This window comes from Micromys minutus (assembly GCF_963924665.1).
Source record: "Micromys minutus genome assembly, chromosome: X".
NCBI lineage: Eukaryota > Metazoa > Chordata > Mammalia > Rodentia > Muridae > Micromys > Micromys minutus.
Genome location: NC_137970.1, coordinates 46,505,021 through 46,525,041, shown reverse-complemented (window position 1 = coordinate 46,525,041; position 20,021 = coordinate 46,505,021). Strand labels below are relative to the sequence as shown.

General features: G+C 37.8%; 1 protein-coding gene across 8 annotated transcripts in view; it reads right to left on the bottom strand.

Moving 5' to 3' along the window:
- Positions 1–20,021, bottom strand: part of EDA (ectodysplasin A) — a gene marked incomplete at both ends in the record, with an annotated part of 368,129 nt that overhangs the window by 78,857 nt on the left and 269,251 nt on the right. For 7 of the 8 annotated variants that reach the window (XM_080911010.1, XM_080911012.1, XM_080911015.1 and 4 more), the window contains one exon: positions 14,903–15,008. In XM_080911010.1, the coding sequence (XP_080767136.1) occupies positions 14,903–15,008 (106 nt within the window). Of the gene's footprint in view, positions 1–14,876; positions 15,009–20,021 lie in introns of all 8 variants that reach the window. The other variant, XM_080911011.1, reaches the window with a different exon arrangement.

Genomic DNA, 20,021 nt, shown 5'->3' with positions numbered 1-20,021 from the left:
CCCTCATCTATTTCTTTTTTTAAAAATTATAAACCAGTTCAGACCAATACTTTATTACTTGGAACTAATGAAGGCTAATGCTAAGGATCTCCATATCTGCAGTTTAGCCTGTATATCTCTCCTGAGCTTCAGATGCATATCTCAGACTGCTTATAGTTTTGTCTCTTGAATTTCCCAAAGGTACCTTTAGCTCCAACCTGTCTAAAACCACACATATTCCTCCTGATCATTATCTCAGTGAACACTACAACAGCTTGCCAGAAACCTGGGTGGCTTCCTTGACATCACTGTCTTCTTTCAATCACACAACCAATCTTTAGTGTTTCCATTTACTAAGTAATCTGCCTGCTAGTCTCCATTACTGTTCTTCTAATTTAATTACCCTCAGTCCTTTCTGTGGTGATATAGCAGCACCCTGCCACGTGCTTTCTCTCTTTTTTTGTGCCAATTTTAGTCCATTCTCTCCCTACTTTATCCATTTTAATTAAGTTTTTACATAGCATTATGGTATTTATGCTCATTGTAATTGAAATAACACTGAACTATATAAATAATCACTTCATAGTCTATTCCATTTCTACCCAAACCCTTTCAACACAGAATTATCAGTATTTCTGATTTGCTTCTTTCTATGATTGATTTTATGCAAACATTAGATGAATTAAAAGATTTTCCCCTTTTATTCTGAATATGGAAACATACACATCACTCTGGAATTTGCTCTTTAAAAAAGTCCAGTAGTAGAAAGAACACTATCAGTCCTTCAGATCTATGCATAGAACTCCAACTCATTATTTTCTTAGTTGTACAACAGTCAATAGTATAGCTATATTATATGTATCTAATTTATTGTAGCTGTTAGAATGATTCCTCCTTTTGGTGCTGAGATATCCTTGTATTCAAGACCTGCGAAATAGTATTCTCATTTTTGTAAGATGCATGTAAATATGAGTTCTAGGCCAAAAGTATTCTGATGTTTAATTTGATTGATATACAAAGTGATTGTAGCAATCTATATTCTCTACCAAAACATGTTTCCCATCTCTTAATTAGTATATGCCATTCTATTATGAAGATCTTGCTAAACTGTTAGGCTCTAGGTAGAAAAGTGTCATACAATGCATGTTTTATTTTTAAAGTGAAATTTATTTATCATTTCTTTTAAATTTGTTAGAAACATATGCTAAAATTAAAAGATACAAAAAATGGACAGTAAGTCAGTTTCCTCCCACACCTGCTGCCAAAACTTGATTTTTTTTCTATGAAACCACTACTATTTATGTCCCAGATTTTTCGCATTTGAACCGGTTTCTAAGTAATGAACATTTAGGTGATTTTCAGTCCTATGATATTACAAATAGTATAGCAGAGAAGATCTTTGTTGAAAAATGATCTTCCGTGTGTGAGTATATCTAGAATTAGGTCTAGTCAACATGCTGGATCAGATTAGGTGCATTTAGTATTTAAAGACACAAGTCATATAATCTATTCTTGGCATTGATCTTGTGCTTCTCCATTGCCTTTAGGAGTTTCTAAGCTCCATAAAATGGATTCCAGAGTCCTGAATGATCTAGTCATATCAGACAGCTCATTTATCACCACTTCCCCTTTGGATTTATACTCTACTCATACAAATATCTTCCTATTCCTTTTTAAAGAAATAGGATCAGTTTGTTTTTTGAGAATTTTATACATGAGCATTATAATATATCACTCCAGTTCCTTCTCCCCTTCAGCTCCTCCCTTAGATTTGATTTTTCTTTATTATCATTATATATGTACAGATATGCATGTATATTTGTGTGTGTGTGTGTGTGTGTGTGTGTGTGTGTGTGTGTGTGTGTGCATATATAACCTATTGGGTGCGTTTAGCTTTGCTTGTATGTACATGTGTCTACTAGTCTAAGAAGACTACCCAAACAATACAGGTTATTTATGTCTCCCTTTGTTGACTCTCAGAATCTGAGGCTAAGGCTAAATTGCTAAAGAAAAGACACACTTTAAACATGGACTTGGAGGAATCAAGCTGAAACTGACCTGGAAGCCTTTTTTCCTGAGAAGTGGCTTTTATAGTATCAGGAGGCATTTCTGCAAGCTGCCAATGGAGAAAAGCAAACAGCAATCCCACCCATCTGTGCAGCTTGTGAAGCACAATGACTGAACTTACAATGGTAAAACAGTGGTACTTTTATTGTGGGGATAAGAAACAGCTGTCTTTTGGACTTAAGACCTGCTCATCGGGAAGGAGTTCAGACCTGGTACTGTAAACTTAGCCAAATACTCATAGCTGGAAAGATAATACAGAATTTATTCTTACCAGTTTTCTAAACAAATATAATTTCTTACTGTTTTCTAAATGCCTATCCTTATACCCACAAATAAGTATAACTCTTTCCTCTCATCAAAGAAGTTTCTTTTTACAACTAATGAAGACTATTACAAAGATACTAAACTGGAAAAGTCATAGAATAATTAACTGCGGGTTTCCCAACCCTAGCTGTTACATCTGTAATGCAACCCATAAATTTAAAGCTCAGGAAAAGTCATGAAAGAGATGGCTAGAAAAATTGTAAGTGGCAGACCCCAGGGCACTGGTTGGTAGGTCACATGTCCTCCCTGGACATGACCAGGAAAATGCACTTAGGAATTCTCAACAATATGGTTGTCCCAACAAGACCAGCATAATGGCATGTCAATGCCAACAAAGGACACTTCACATGATCCCACATGTAGATGAGGAGCTACAGAAGGTCAATGACTGCAGAGAGAGAGAGAGAGAGAGAGAGAGAGAGAGAGAGAGAGAGAGAGAGAGAGAGAGAGAGAGAGAGAGAAGAAGAAGAAGAAGGAGGAGGAGGAGGAGGAGGAGGAGGAGGAGGAGGAGGAGGAGGAGGAGGAGGAGGAGGAAGGGAGGGAGGGAGAGAGAGAGAGAGAGAGAGAGAGAGTCAGCAAGACCAACAAACACCAGAGAGAACCATATGGCAAGAGGCAAGTGCAAGAAACTAAGCAACAAAAGACAAGGCTATTTGGCATCATCAGAACCCAGTTCTCCAAGCACAGCAAGTCTTGGATAACCCAGCAAACTGGAAAAGCAAGATTTGGATTTAAAATCACATCTCATGATGATGAGAGAGGACTTTAAGAAGGACATAAGTAAGTCCCTTAAAAAAATTCAGGAGAACACAGGTAAACAAGTATAAGCCCTTAAAGAGGGAACACAAAAATCAACTAAATAGGTAAAGAAATTGAACAAAACCATCCAGGATCTAAAAATGAAAATATAAACAATAAATAAATCACAAAAGGAGACAACAGTGGAGATAGAAAACCTAGGAAAGAGATTGGGAGTCATAGATGCAAGCATCATCAAAAGAATACAAGAGGTGGAGGAGAGAATCTCAGGCGCAGAAGATACCATAGAAATCATTGACACAATAGTCAAAGAAAATGCAAAATGCAAATAGCTCCTAACCCAAAACATCCAGGAAATCCAGGATACAATGAGAAGACCAAACATAAGGATCATAGGTATAGAAGAGCAAAGATTCACAACTTAAGGGGCCAGTAAACATCTTCAACAAAATTATAGAAGAAAACTTCTTTAACCCAAAGAAAGAGATACCCATGAACATACAAGAAGCCTACAGAACTCCAAATAGGCTGGACCAGAAAAGAAATTCCTCCATTCAATAATAGTCAAAACACCAAATGCACAAAACAAAGAGATAATATTAAAAGTAGTAAGGGAAAAAGGTCAAATAACCCATAAAGGCAGATCTATCAGAATCACACCAGACTTCTCCAGAGACCCTAAAAGTTAGAAGATCCTGGGCAGATGTCATACAGACCCTAAGAAAACACTAATGTTAGCCCAGGCTACTATATCCAGCAAAACTCACAATTACCATAGATGGAGAAACCAAGGTATTCCATGAGAAAACCAAATTTACACAATATCTTTCTACAAATCCAGTTCTACAAAGGACAATAGATGGAAAACTCCAACACAAGGAGGGAAACTACACCCTAGAAAAGGCAAGAAAGTAATTGTTCTCAACAAACCCAAAATAAGATATCCACACAAACATAATTACATCTTTAACAACAAAAATAACAGGAAGCAACAATCAGAGACAAAGTGTGGAGCAGAGTCTGAAGAAAATGCCATCCAGAGACTGTCCCACCAGGAAATCCAGCCCATACACTGTCAGCAAACCCAGAAAATACTGTGGATGCCAAGAAGTGCATGCTGACAGGAGCCTGATATAGCTGTCTCCTGAGAGGCTCTGCCAGATCCTGACAAATACAGAGGCGCTCTCAACCAACCATTAGACTGAGAATGGGGTCTCCAATGGAGGAATAGACAAAGGACTGAAGGAACTGAAAGTGTTTGCCACTTCACAGGAAGAATAACAATATTAACCATCCAGACCTCCCAGAGCTCCCAGGGACTAAACCACAAACCAGAGTACACAAGGATGAATCCAAGGCTTCAGCAACATACGTAGCAGAGGATGGCCTTATCAGGCATCAAGGAGAAGAGAGGTCCTTGGCCCTGTAAAGGCTCAATACCCTAGTGTAGGAGAATGCTAGGGTGGGGTGAAGGGAGTGAATTGGTGGGTGGGGGAGCACTCTCATAGAGGCAGGGAAAGGGGTAGGTTAGGGGGTTCCAGAGGGGAAACCGGAAAAGGGGATACTATATGAAATATAAGTAAAGAACATATCCAATAAAAAAGAGAAAAACCCACTATTTGCAGATGATATGATAGTATACTTGTGTGACCTGAAATTTTTCACAGGAGAACTCTTAGACCTGAGAAACAACTTCAGCAAAGTTGTTGAATATACAATTAAGTCAAACAAATCAGTAGCTGTCGTCTACTCAAAGGATAAACAGGTTGAGAAAGAAATTAGGGAAATGACACCCTTCACAATAGTCCCAAGTTATTTAAAATACCTTGGTGTGGCACTAACCAAACAAGTTAAAGATCCATATAACAAGAACTTCAAGTTTCTGGAGAAAGAAACAACCTCTGAGATTCCACTCACACCAGTCAGAATGACTAAAAAAAAAAAAAAAAAAAAAAAACAACAAACTCAGGTGAGAGCAGACGCTGGCAAGGATGTGGAGAAAGAGGAACACTCCTCCATTGCTGGTGGAACTGCAAGCTTGTAAAAACACTCTGGAAAATCAGTCTGGTGGTTCCTCAGAAAATTGGACATAGTACTACTGAGGACCCAGCTATACTACTCCTGGGCATATACCCCAGAGATGCTCCAACATCTAATAAAGACACAAGCTCCACCATGTTTACAGCAGCCTTATTTATAATAGCCAGAAGCTGGAAAGAACCCAGATGTCCTTCAACAGAGGAATGGATACAGAAAATGTGGTACATTTACACAATGGAGTTCTACTCAGCTTTAAAAATAATGACTTCTTGAAATTCTTAGGCAAATGGATAGAACCAGAAACTATCATCCTGAGGTAACCCATTCACAAAAGAACACACATGGTGTATATTCACTGATAAGTAAGTGGATATTAGCTAAATGCTCGGGATAGCCAAGATAAAATTCACAGACCACATGAAGCCCAGGAAGAAGGAAGACCAAAGTGTGGATGCTTCAGTCCTTCTTAGAAGGGGAACAAAATACTCATGGGATGTAGAGGGTAGGATGGGCTTGGGAGGAAGAGAGGAGGGGGAGGGGGGAAAGAAAAAAAAGGAACAACATGTTTATCAACAAGAACAAAACAAACAAACAAACAAAAATTACAGTGTAGAAGTTCTATAATTTTGCAGGACAAAGAGGCTCAGGTTAAGAAGTACAATGTCTAAAATTAAGGTACAATGAGTCAACAGATGCCTTCTGCCTACATATCTACATTTGTTTATGGTATTTTGAGGAGCCATACAGAAACACTTTATCACTTAGATGACATATTAACATTCTTATTCTTCACTTCTAAAAGCCATTTGCATGCTTTTATGCCTTACTGAGCCTCTTCGTGGATGCTGATGAAAAGGCTCATTGCCCAACCAAATAGAAATCTTGAGTATTTAATCATTCAGATGCCATCTAATTGGTTAAAACTAGTCTGGTTGTTATTGCAATATTATAGAAATCAGGAATAGTTAGAAATTGTATCAGAAGTGGAAGGAAATAATTAGACTCTTTAGTGTAGTAATCCAGCATATTTTCTCTAATACTATATATTTGAAGAATATGGTAAATTTTGATCAACAACAGTACCTACTCAACTAGAGTTTTGTCAGCATCATATACAATTATTAGAATTCCTAGAGCTGCATATATTTAGAAGAAAAAAAAAGACTCCTTACATGGTTTTGAAATTCTTGACATCTGTTAGGGGCTACTAATTCCTACTCTGAAATGACCCAAAATAAACTTAGATGAGTGAAATAAGAGTTATTGTTAAACAATTAATGATATTGGGAGTAGAATCCAAGTCCCATGTCTTAGTGATCACAAGTTTCCCTAATACTGAGAAACACACAGCTACAGTGAATTCAAGATCTTCCGAGAGTCTCTGGATATCTGGGTATGTTGTCTCCTTAAGGCAAATAGTAGGCAATTATCTTTACAGCACTTCTGTAGCTGGTATGGCATGATCAGCTTACTTTACCTCATTCTGTATTGCTTAAACCACTTATTAATGTTGATTTGTTTACCTGAGAAAGTGTCTGACTCTATTTTTCAAACTGGTTCCAAACTCCTGACTTGAACGATAGCCTCCAAAATAGTGCATACTACAGGCATTCTTCCCCATTGTCTGGCTCTTGATTACATGTAATTTTTATTTACAATCAATGTGTACTATTTTTATAGTCATGACAACTCTATGAACAAGGAATACAGATGTAGTTCAGTGGTGGAGTATTTGTCTAGCATGTGCAAGACTTGGGTTCAGTACTCTGAATATGAATATCTACTATATGTTGAGCAAATTCTGCCCACCATGCTCTCCTACTCTCCTTTCTCTTCCTTTCCCCACTTCTGTTAGCCCTCTTTACATTCCTCGACATGTATTTTTACCTTCATAGTGTGTGCACATTATTATATTCATCAATAGAAAATTTTAGAACTGTAAGCAACAGAAAACAAATATATATATTTGTCTTCTGAGACAAATTTTAACCTCTTATATTAAATTCTATTTAGTTTATATATGTCAAGAATAGAAGTTTTGTAGATATACCAACTACAGAGATTAGAATAATATCTTACTAGATAGTCTAAAATAGTTATCATTGAAAAAAATGCTTGTTAACCAAATGTCAGTGTTGATGGCCCATAGTGATCATTTACTGTGGAGCTAGTTTTATCAAAGAAAATATAGCTTTGAAGGCTATTTTGGAGTATGAACAAGCTAAGATATTTTGGCTTGCTTAGTGTTTTATTTGCTATAAAGCCACTTTCTAGAGTGTTCTACTGTGGGCCCTTAAGCTGTTGGCAGCCACGAACAGCAGGCAACCTTGGGGATTCTACAACTGAAATCAACAATCCTCTTCATGTCCACACATGGTAAGCTTTCAAAAACTTAAGTTTCATTTTGTGAATAAGTCTCTGAAATCCTATCAGTTATTGAGATGATTTTAGTCTTTCTCATTTGACAGTAGCTCAGTGATGGGCCACTGAAAAGTAAAAAATATAGTAGCAATACCAGCATAAGGGAAATTTTAATTCTAGCTAAAAATTTACAAACAAAACATCTGTTTTCTTTGATGCCATAGCATTTTATGCCCAGCTATATCAATTGACTGGTGGCTATATCCTGAATCATTCTTATTTTTAATAAATTAAAAACAAAACATACATTTAACTTTAATTTATTATTTTTGTTATTTAAAATAATAGAAAAGGATACCAGCTTCTTTCATCTTTTCAAAAGAAATATGAAAGAAGAAAAATTCCAAGAGAGTCATATACATAGATATATCTATATCTATGTTTTTACCATATATGGGTATGATAGACAAATGGGTAGATAGAGAAAGCCAACCAGATAGAGTGAGGAACTGTCAAGGAATATTGTACACCCATGATCAGTCTTTGTTGGGATGAAGTAGGTCAGAATATACGGCTTAGACTTTTCTCCCTATGGCTGCTATGGGTTAGCCTATTGAACAGTACCAATGAGAAGAAAGAGAATTTTGCTGAAATGTAGCATCACTGCTGAGTTATAATTTTTTAAGAGTAATGACAATGTTTGAGAGAACAAACAAATTAATAACTTTAGTAGTTTATAAATTTTCATTTTTTTTTAAAAAAAAAGCCCATTGGCACTTTGGACCAATACAGTAACCTCTTGTCTTAAGCCAGGTACACTGTCCCTATTTTACCAACCATAAAAGGAAAGCTCAGAAGAATATGACTTCTCCAATATCATATGGCTGATAATATAGTGGGGACATTAGGATTTGGAATCCATAGACTGTAATTTGGTCAAGTACTTTTTTTTCCTAATACCACACCACATGTTTTTCCTCATGAAGATAGGAATACCAAGAATAGATGGTTGTGGGGAGAAATTAAGATTTTTCTTTGATTAACAAGGTTGCTCCTTTAGAAACAAAACAGATTTTTTTCAAAGTACTACTTCTTTTTAAAAAAAAATCATTTATTTTATAAAATATTATTATAGCTGAAAAATTTGTTACATAATAATATATGATGAATACACGGTTTATTTTTCTTTTCCCTTTTTTTTTCTAAGAAGGAGATGCTTCCACATTTTGGCTTTCCTTCCTTATGAGCTTCATAAGGTCTGTGAGTTGTTTCTTGGGTGTTCAGAGCTTTCTGGGGTTAGTATCCAATTATCAGTGACTGCATATCATGTCTGTTCTTTTGTAAGGTTTACCTCACTCAGGATGAGTTCTCTACTTCCACCCATTTGCCTAGAAATTTTGTAAAGTCATCGTTTCTAATAGCTGAGTAGTATTCCATTGTGTAAATGAACCACAATTTCTGTATCCATTTCCCTGTTGAAGGACATCTGGGATCTTTCCAGCTTCTGGCTATTATAAGGCTGCTATGAACATGGTGGAGCATGTGTCCTTATTGTATGTTGGAGCATCTTTGGGGTATATGCCCAGGAGTGGGATAGCTGAGTCTTCAGGTAGTACTATGTCCAATTTTCTGAGTAACCACCCAACTGATTTCCAGAGTGGTTGTACCAGCTTATGAACCCACCAACAGTGGAGGAGTGTTCCTCTTTCTCTGAATCCTCACCAGCATCTGTTGTCATCTGAGTTTTGATCTTAGCCATTCTGACTGGTGTGAGGTGGAATCTCAGGGTTGTTTTGATTTGTATTTCCCTGAGACCTAGGGATGTTGAGCATTTCTATAGGTGCTTCTCGACCATTTGGTATTCCTCAGTTGAGAATTCTTTGTTTATTTGTCTGAACCTCCCAGATGTGGATTAATAAATAAAGGGAAAAAAAGAGAATTCTTTGTTTAGCTCTGTACCCCATTTTTAAATAGGATTGTTTGATTCTCTGGAGTCTAACTTCTTGAGTTTTTTGTATATATTGGATATTAGACCTGTATCAGAAGTGGGGTTGGTAAAGATCCTTTCCCAGTCTTGTTGGCTGCTGTTCTGTTTTCTTGACAGTGTCCTTAGCCTTACAGAAACTTTGCAATTCCATGAGGTCCCATTTATCGATTCTTGATCTTAGAGCATAGGCCATTGGTGTTCTGTTCAGATTTACCCCTGTGCGTATGTGTTCTCAGATTTTCCCCACTTTCTCTTCTAATACTTTCAGTGTACCTGGTTTTATGTGGAGATCTTTTATCCACTTGCACTTGAACTTTGTACAAGGAGATAGGAAAGGATCGATTTGCATTCTTCTGCATGCTGACTGCCAGTTGAACCAACACCATTTGTTGAAGAGGCTGTCATTTCTCAACTGAAGGCTTCTAGCTCCTTTGTCAACGATCAAGTGACTATAGGTGTGAGGGTCCATTACTGTTTATGTTAGTTCTCCTGTAATTCTTTAAGGGAGTCATTCATGTGCTTCTCGAAGATCTCCATCATCATCATGAAGTATGATTTTAAGTCTAAATCTTGTTTTTCTGGTGTGTTGGGAAATCCACTACTTGCTGTGGTAGGAGAACTGGGTTCTGATGGTGCCAGGTTGTCTTGGTTTCCATTGCTTGGGTTCTTGTGCTTTCCTCTTGCCATCTTGTTGTCAGTGGTTGTACGTGATATTTTTGTTTCTGAGTGGTGTTTTTCTCTCCTGTGGGTCTGAAGGCCTGTGGGCTCAGGAGGGAGATTGCTCCTGGGTGTTTGGCTCTTTGTGGGCAGGCAGTGAGTTCTGATAGCAGTGACTCAGTTTTGTCTTCATGGGCTCAGTTGTGAGAGCTCTTGAGAGGCTGTTCTAGGAGGTTAGCCCTCTGGCCACAGGGTTGAGTCCTAATGGCAGAGATCTGGCTATCTCTCTCTTGTCCAGAAAGGACCTTTTCCAGAGAGTTCCTTGCTCCCTACACTCCGAGAACCCCCGGCATTTGCTGGATGGACAGCCATCATGCCTGTGCGTCAGGCTCACCCTTGCTCCTGGTGTAATAGCGCCTGTGCAGCTGTTCTGAGAGCTCAGCCTTCTGCGGGAAGATCCCGAGTCCTGATGTCAGAGACCTGGCCCTCCCTGTGGGCCAGAAAGGATCCTTTTTCAGAGAGCACCAATCCTCCTGTGCTCTGAGAACACCTGGCCTTCCCTCCCTGGGCCTGTGCATTAGGCTCATCCTTGGTCCAGGTGGAGAAGCGCCTATTCTGGGAGACTAGCCTTCTGTGGGCAGATCCTGAGTTCCAATGACAGAGATCTGGTCCTCCCAAAGTATTATTTCTAAACTATTGAAAGTCTGTGATAATTCTTGATAATTCTTGATTTTAAGACCTCATGAGCTCCTAGATCCATTCCACATCCCATGTAGTAGCCTATAAGAGATGGCTATCCAAGCAATAATGACTTCAGAAAAAAGAAGATTATTAGAAAATCTTGACACAGATTGCTGTATGTGTTGTGTCTCAGAAGACACCATGAAATGAAACAACAACAATGACCCAAAAGCTTTGGTAATTAACGTAAATTAACTCAGAAAGTACCTCCCAAAATTTCCGGCCACCTCAAGACACATAAATTTAATGTCTATAGCTATGTAGAACAGAAAAAGAAATTAATCTGTGGCCTTAAAATCTGGCTCAGCACTTACTGCTCATGCTGATGAGCTGGGTTCCATTCCCTGAACATACATGGCATCTAATAACCACATGTAATACCAATTTCAGGGAACCTGACTCTACTTATGGTCTTCATAGTTACTACACATACATGGTGCACAAACTGACACACAGGAAAAGCATCTATGTATGTAAAAAGTAAAAACAAAAAAAGTCAATTTAAGATTTGTTATAACAATAACATTACAAGATTTATGTTGGAGAAAATAACCTTGTATTTGTGATTACTATTTATGAGTCAATCACCTCACATACGAAGTACTCAGAATTGAGAAACTGGTGAATGCAATCAGTTTTAAATTGCAGGTTAGAAAATTTTGATACATCCTGAAGATAGCTACTATCTTCTAAAAGAAAAGCTAACATTTATTGTATTAATTATTTAATTTTATGCGTATCTATGTGTGTGTGAGTATATGTAGTAGACTGCATGCATGAAAGTGCCCTCAGAGGTCAGAAGGTGTCAGATCACCTGAAATATGAATTATACATGGTTGTGAGTTGCCCAGTATGGGTGCTTGGAATTGAACCTTGGTACTCATATAAGAACAGCAAATGCTTTTAACTGTTCAGCCAGCTTTCCATCCTCAACACATATTTGTGTGTGTGTGTGTGTGTGTGTGTGTGTGCGCGCGTGTGCGCGCACGCCCGTGCTCGCACACTCGCATGGGCACACATGCATATGTGTGCATACATGTACCATGTGTGAAGGGTAGCCTACAAATATCAGGAGTCAGTTCTCTTTTCTTCTATCAAATATTGCCTCAGAATATTGAACTCAGGTTATCAGGTTTGTTGACAAGTGCCTTTACCTTTTCAGCTATATTGATGGCCCTGCTTTTCTTTTGAAGGTAAGGCAAATAATGCCTAGGTTATGCTTTTAATCATCTAATATAAGAGACCAATGGAACAGGAAAGTCAGTGTCTTAGTTATGGTTTCCATTGCTGTAATAAAGCATATATGACCAAAAAAAAGCAACTTGGGTAAGAAAGGGTTTATTTTTTCTTACAACTCTTCAGGTTACACTCCTCTCTGAGTGAAGTCAAGGCAGGGATTCAGTACAGGAACCTTAAGGTAGGAACTGGAGCAGAGCCATGAAAGAATTCTGCTTACTGGCTTGCTCTTCATGGCTTGCTCAACAATCAGGACCACTTGCCCAGGGATGCACTTCCAACAGTGAACTAGGCCCTCTCACATCAGTCACTAAACAATAATACTCCATAGACTTGCCTACAGATCAAGCTTATAGAAATGTTTTCTTAGCTAAGATTCTATCTTTTAAGGAGAAATATTATCAACATTATCATATATGTGCTTCATCCTTACCTCTTGCCTATAAATCTAATCTACCAGTTCCTTTACCAACGCTTCTCTGTAAACTTCTCTGAGGCCCTGTTCATCTTTTACTCCCTTCAATTGTAGGTAAAAGCCTTATTAAATAACAAACAGTAAAATAGTTTTGGAATTGAAGTTCAATCTGAGGGTATCAATAGAGTATACAACTAATAGAAAATTAAAATTATTTTCTTCTGTGTTTAAATGTGTTTCTGTTTTTAGTGTCTGTACCTGTATTCCTGTGTTCGTGTGTGTGTGTGTGTGTGTGTGTGTGTGTGTGTGTGTGTGTGTGTATGCATGTGCATTCTATGATGCAAGTGGAAGTCAGAGGACAGCTTATAGGAGTGGGTGCTCATCTTCTGCCATGTGGATACTAGGAGTTGAACTCAGGTTGTCAGACTCACAGTAAGACCTTTACCTGCTGAGCCATCATGCTGGCCCTTATTCCTGTTTTGATCTTTGAAAACTGTTTTTTTTTAAAATAAAATTTTAACTATTTAAGGCAAATCACTTTTCTTTGATACTTTTGAGGCAAACTTGAGATAGATAATCTAAACTTGCATTGTAACATCAAATAACGTTAGACTTAAAATTAATTACTAACAGACTCACTTCTTTATTGGGAAGTTCTATATTTGTATAAAACAGAACTCGTTCATTATCTTGAGATAATGATGTTGAATTATATCTCTTTGGCTATCTAAATGGGCATCAAAAATTTAACAGGCCTAGTTAAATTCTTTTATGTTTTGGTATTTTTAATTAAAATACTAATATATATTCATTGCACATAGTCATTAGCTTCAGAAAGAGAAACTCTTTCAAATATGTCACAAACTTGAACTATATTTATCACTGATACCCCTTCTATCTGTCCTCAGAGACCCCCTACAATCACTGTACAGTATACTCCATTATCCTCTCTCACTGTTTCTTTGCTATATCTTTCTTCACAGCACTTTTCACCACACTGTTTTCTGTTTATTTCTTCACTAAAAAAGAAGTCCCCTGGGGAATCAGAAATATTTGCTGACGTCTGTCATTTACCTAGTCCTTGTCTACATGATAAGAATATAAACATTAACCAAACAAACACAGATCTTCTAGTGTTTTTTAATCCTAGTGTGATATAAATTGCATCTATTTACTCAGTAAATAATTTTAGATTGTATCAGATAAACACAGTACATAGCCAGCAGAATATCAAAAATAACTTTCCAAAAAGATATTTGGATTAGTTTGTTACCTTTTAACTCATTGAGATACTCATCATATCTAAAGAAATGGTTCTACAGCCTCCCAGGTGAAAGGTTAAATGCCTTAGACAATTCCATGATCCCCTGGAACTCTTTGTCCTTAACTCTAAGGCAATACTAGTCTCATCTCTTCAATTGTTTCTGCTTTATGGAACTACTTCCATCATTAGCCCTTACTCACACTGACAAATGTCAGCTTAAAAAAATCTCATTTTCATCTTTATAAAATCATATTGCTTTGTAAACCCCTACAGACACATATCATCAGCAGATGTAGCCAGACACATTGTCTTTGAATCTAGATGACTTTTCAACAGCCCAGAGCTATGTATCCTATAAACCTCTGTGCCAAAGGGATAGCATTCTGTCAACTGACAGAGTAACACTGAAATAAAGTGATTCAAAGTCCCTGCCCAGGAGCTACCTCAACATTTTGTCATTCCCTGAATGTACTACTAGTTAACTCAAAGCTATTACACCCATAATGGAGACGGTTTTCCTGGGTGAATCACTGCCTAGCCAAAGGGACAGTAAACACTGTCAAGTTACATTATGATACTAATGGTGAGACAAATACTAGGATGTATTATAGGGTTATGTAAGGGGAAGGGATCGTTGTTCTCAAGGAACTTCCAGAGTAATGCTACATGCTTTGATTTAGATTTGGGCATAGTAACAGATACCAAAACTGTTAAAATTATCATTGAAAACAATACATCCTATAAATGCCAGCATGGAAAAACACTATCAGCTTCAAAGATAGGATGAAATTTTCTTGGTAGACATAGCTGATATAGTATGTCACCAGGAGAGAGTAGGTCCTTATGTAGAATGACCTTGAGGGGTATAATTGCTACCATGGCCTCCAAACATACTGAAAAGAGACTGAAAGTATCTGGAATAAGAGTATGAAGGATCTGCCTATTGTTAGTTTTATGTTAAAAGATTGATTAGCAGCCTAGGCTGGAGAAATCTATGATTCTTAGATAATACATGAGAATAAAGAATATTTTTATTAACACATTACAGAGAAAAGCACATGAGTAGACTCACCATCTGCTCCTTCACTGCTTTTGCTTCTTTTATTGCGGCGAACACGCCTACTTTCCTCTTCAGAATATGCCTTTTCATCAGGAAAGAAAAAATTCAGGAGTGCCATCTGTAAAATCAACAAGTAGATGTGTCAAAAGGTTGGCCCTTGTTAGCTATATCCTATATAAAAAAAAACAAGCCAACTGGCTTTCAATAATATTCCATCTTTTCCTTAAATTTCATATATCTAAAGTCTGAGCCTATATTTCCTTCTACATTTCAAGTGACTTTAATCATGGAATCATTACTATTCTTATCACGTAGGTATGACTATTTGGTTAATATCTGAAGCCTCTCTATATTGCTCTGACTAGCACTATGAGAAATCTCTCAGGTTACATTTGTCCACACACTTCTGGGATTTGCCATAAATTTCTAATTTTCCTTCCATATTACTGATGGATATCCGGAATTAGCCTTGGATTTTCTATTACCCCTTGGACTTCATTATCGCATACATCTGATTTTGTCATGGTCTTATTTATGCTCTGCTTTTAACTTGTTTCTAGAGCAGAGAGCACAGTACTGGGGTGCCAGTATGTCAAATGTCTTATGGGATTTAAGTCATGGTAAAGTACACTACAATCCTCTGCCTTTGCCCAAACTCCAGAACATGTGGTCTAGAAGACTCATTTAACTGAAAAACAAAAGTTGTTTATTTTTCCTATTCTGTTTGGCAGTTTTTAAGGAAAACATAAACCTGTTTTCATTCAGCTACTTATATTTTATACAATAATGTATCTGAATGAAATCTTGTATTAAAAAGTACTCATTTTGATATTTTAGTCCTCTTCTACCTTATAACCATTTTCATAGTAATATAATATGTTTGCTATGTGAATGGGTCTGGTTTAACTAATGATAACCATAGTTTTATTAATTATATACTTGAGGTGAGAAGATGTGCATAAGGTAAACAATGCACAGAGGTTTAGAGTTGGACCCTACTGCTGTGTAACATGGAACAAATTTCTTAAGCTTTCATTTCATCATTTAAAAATAAGGATGATGGCCTGTGCCCAGACCTGACACTGCTACAGCTCTCTATATTCAGACCTCTATGGGAGAGAGCTGGGCTCACAGGAGTGCTGACACATTTGAGAGTACAGGGTATCCCTCCTCCCCCAGAGCACTCAGAACACAGGGACCGAGGAACAGTCTGGGACAGGACCCTTCCACTTTCTGTCTGTGCCCTGTGCTGACCCTGTGCCACAGCTCTTTCTACCCAGACCTTGCTGGGAGAGAGCTAGCCCCCCAGTAATGTTGACACATAGGTTTATAGAAGGGTCGAGCCACTGTCAGAATCAGCAATATCAGCGAATACCAGAGATAAACAGATGGAAAGGCAAATCCAAGAACCTGAGCAACAGAAACCAAGGCCACTTGGCATCATCAGAACCCAGTTCCCCCACTACAGCAAGTCCTGGAAACCACATCACACTGGAAATGCAAAATTCTGATTTAAAATCACAACTCATGAAGATGCTAGAGAACTTTAAGAAGAACATAAATAATTCCTTCAAAGAAATATGGGAAACACAGGTAAACAAGTAGAAGCATTTAAAAGGAAACACAAAAATAAACAAAACAGGTAAGAAATTGAACAAAATCATCCATCTAAAAATGAAATATAAACAATAAGGAAATAACAAAGGGAGAAAACCCTGAATAGAAAACCTAGTAAAGAGATCAGGAGTCATAGACACAAGCATCACCAACAGAATCCAAGAGATAAAAGAGAGAATCTCAAGTGCAAAAGATACCATAGAAAATATTGACACAACTGTCAAAGAAAATGCAAAATGCAAAAAGCCCCTAACCCAAAAAACTTTCCTAACCCAGGAAATCTAGGCCACAATGAGAAGATCAAACATAAGGGTAATAGGCATAGAAGAGAGAGAAGATTCCCAACTTAAAGGGCCAGTAAATATCTTCAACAAAATTACAGAAGAAAACTTCCCTAATCTAACAAAAGAGATAACCATAAACATACAAGAAGCCTACAGAACTCCAAATAGGCTGGACCATAAAAGAAATCACTCCATTAACATAATATTCAAAACACCAAAATGCAGAAAACAAAGAAATAATATTAAAAACAGTAAGGGATAAAGGTCAAATAACCCAATAAAGACAGACCTATCAGAACCACACCAGACTTCTCAACAGTGAATATGAAATCTATGATATTCTGGGCAAATATACAGATCCTAAGAGAACATAAATGCCAGCCTAGGCTACTATATCTAGCAAACCTCTCAATTAACATAGATGGAGAATCCAAGATATTTCATGACAAAACCAAATTTATACATATCTTTCTAAAAATCTACCCCTAAAAAGGATAGTAAATGGAAAACTTGAACACAAGGACAAGAACTACACCCTATAAAAAGCAAGAATGTAATCTTCTGTCAACTAAACCATAATTGACAATCACATAAACAAAATTCCATCTCTAACAATAAAAATAACAGAAAACAACAATCATTGGTCCCTGATATTTCTCAACATAAATGGACTCAATTCCCCAACAATTTTCTATACAGATACCAGGTACAAAAGTTAAATCAGGATCAGATAAACCATTTAAACAGTCCAATAAACCCCAAAGAAATAGAAGCAGTCATCAAAAGTCTCCCAACCAAAACAGCCCAGGACCAGATGGGTTCAGTTCAGAAGTCTATCAGACCTTCTTCATAGAAGACCTAAAACCAAAACTCTCCAAACTATTCCATAAAATAGAAACAGAGGGAACACTACCCAATTGCTGCTATGAAGCCACAATTGTGCCAACTGAATCAAGAACACATTAAAAGGATCATCCATCATAATCAAGTATGCACAATCCCATGGATGCAAGGATGGTTCAGTATATGGAAATCCATCAATGTAATCCACTATATAAGAAATCTCAAAGAAAAAAAAAAAAACACGATCATCTTATTAGATGCTGAGAAAGCATTTGTCAAAATTAAACATCCCCTTCATTTTAAAAGTCTTGAAAAAAAAATCAGAAATCCAAGGCCCATACCTAAACATAGTAAAAGCAATATACAGCAAGCCAGTAATAGCAACATCAAAATAAATGGAGAGAAACTGAAACAATCCTTCTAAAATCAGGGACTAGACGAGATGCACACTCTCTTTCTACCTATTCAACATAGTACTCGAAGCCAGAGCAATTAGACAACAAAAGGTGGTCAACAGGATACAAGTCGGAAAGAAAGAAGTCAAATTATCTCTATTTCCAGATGATATGATAGTATACTTAAGTGACACCAAAAATTCCACCAGAGAACTTCTAAAGCTGATAACAACTTCAACAAAGAGCCTGGGTATAAAATTTATCCAAACAAATCAGTAGCCTTCCTCTACTCAAAGTATAGAGAGGCTGAGAAAGATATTTGGGAAACAACACCTTTCACTATAGTCCCAAATAATATAAAATACCTTGGTGTGACTCTAATGGAGCAAGTGAAAGATCCACATAACAAAAAAATTCAAGTCTCTGAAGAAAGAAATTGAAGATCTCAGAAGATGGAAAGATCTCTCATGCTCAAGGATTGGCAGGATTAATATAGTAAAAGTGCCATCTTGACATAGAGTTTGAAAGAGCAATTTGCAAATTCATTTGAAATAACAACAAAAACAACAACAACAACAAAAACAACAACAACAACAAAAACAGGATAGGGAAAACTATTCTCAACAATAAAAGAACTTCTGGGAAAGTCACCATCCCTGACCTCAAGCTGTATTTCACATCATTTGTTATAAAAAAATGCATGGTATTGGTACAGAGGCATATACCCAAAATATGCTCCAACATATAACAAGGACACATGTTCCACTGTGTTCATAACAGCCAGAAGCTGGAAAGAACCCAGATGTCTTTCAACAGATGAATGGATACAAAATTTCTGGTACATTTACACAATGGAGTACTACTCAGCTATTAAAAACAATGACTTCATGAATTTCTTAGGCAAATAGATGGAATTAGAAGCTCTCATCCCTAGTGAGGTAACGCAGTCACAAAAGAACAATCATGGTAGTATGTACTCACTTATAAGTGGATACTAGCCCAAAAAGCTTGGAATACCCAAGAAAGCATTCACAGAAGATTATCCAGAGACTGCCTCACCTGGGGATCCACCACATATGTAGCCACCAAACCCAGTCACTATTGCTAATGCCAAGAAGTATTTACTGGCAGGAGCCTGATAAGGATGCCTCCTCAGAGGCTCTGCCTGAGCCATACTGATACAGAGGATGATGCTTACAGCTAACCATGGGACTGAACGCAAGGACCCCAATGAAAGTGCAGTAATACCAACCAAACAGAGCTCCCAGGGACTAAACCACTATCCAAAGAGTACACATGGACAAACCTATGGCTCCAGCTGTACTTGTAGCAGAGGATGGCCTTGTTTGGCATAAATGGGAGGAGAAGCCCCTGCTTGGCCAAGGCTAGATGCCACAGTGTAGGGGAATGCCAGAGCAGGGAGGCATGAGGGTTTGGGTAGGTGGGTGAACACCCTCACAGAAGCAGAGGGAGGGTGGATGGGATACAGGGTATGGAGGGGGAATCCGGGAAAGGGGATACCATTTGAAATGTAAATAAATATATCCAATAAAAATGTATGTCCTGTGAGAGGCTCTGCCAGATCCTGACCAATACAGATGCAGATCCTTGCAGCTGAACATCTGACCGATCTCAGGACCCCAAAGGAGAAGTTAAAGGACTGAAGGAGCTGAAGGGGTTTGCAACCACACAGGAAGAACAACAATATCAAGGAATCCCCCCCACCGAGCTCCCAGGGACTAAACCACCAACCAAATACACATGAAGGGACCCTTAGCTCCAGCTGCTTATATAGCAGAGGATTGTCTTATCTGGCATCAGTGGGAGGGGAGCTTTCGGTCCTGTTAAGGCTCTATGCCCCAGCATAGGGGAATGCTAGGTCAGGGAGGTGGGAGTGGGTGAGTAGGGGAGCACCCTCTTAGAAGCACGGAGGTGGGGAAGATGGAATAGGGGGTTTCAAAGGAGAAAGTGGGAAGGGGAATAACATTTGAA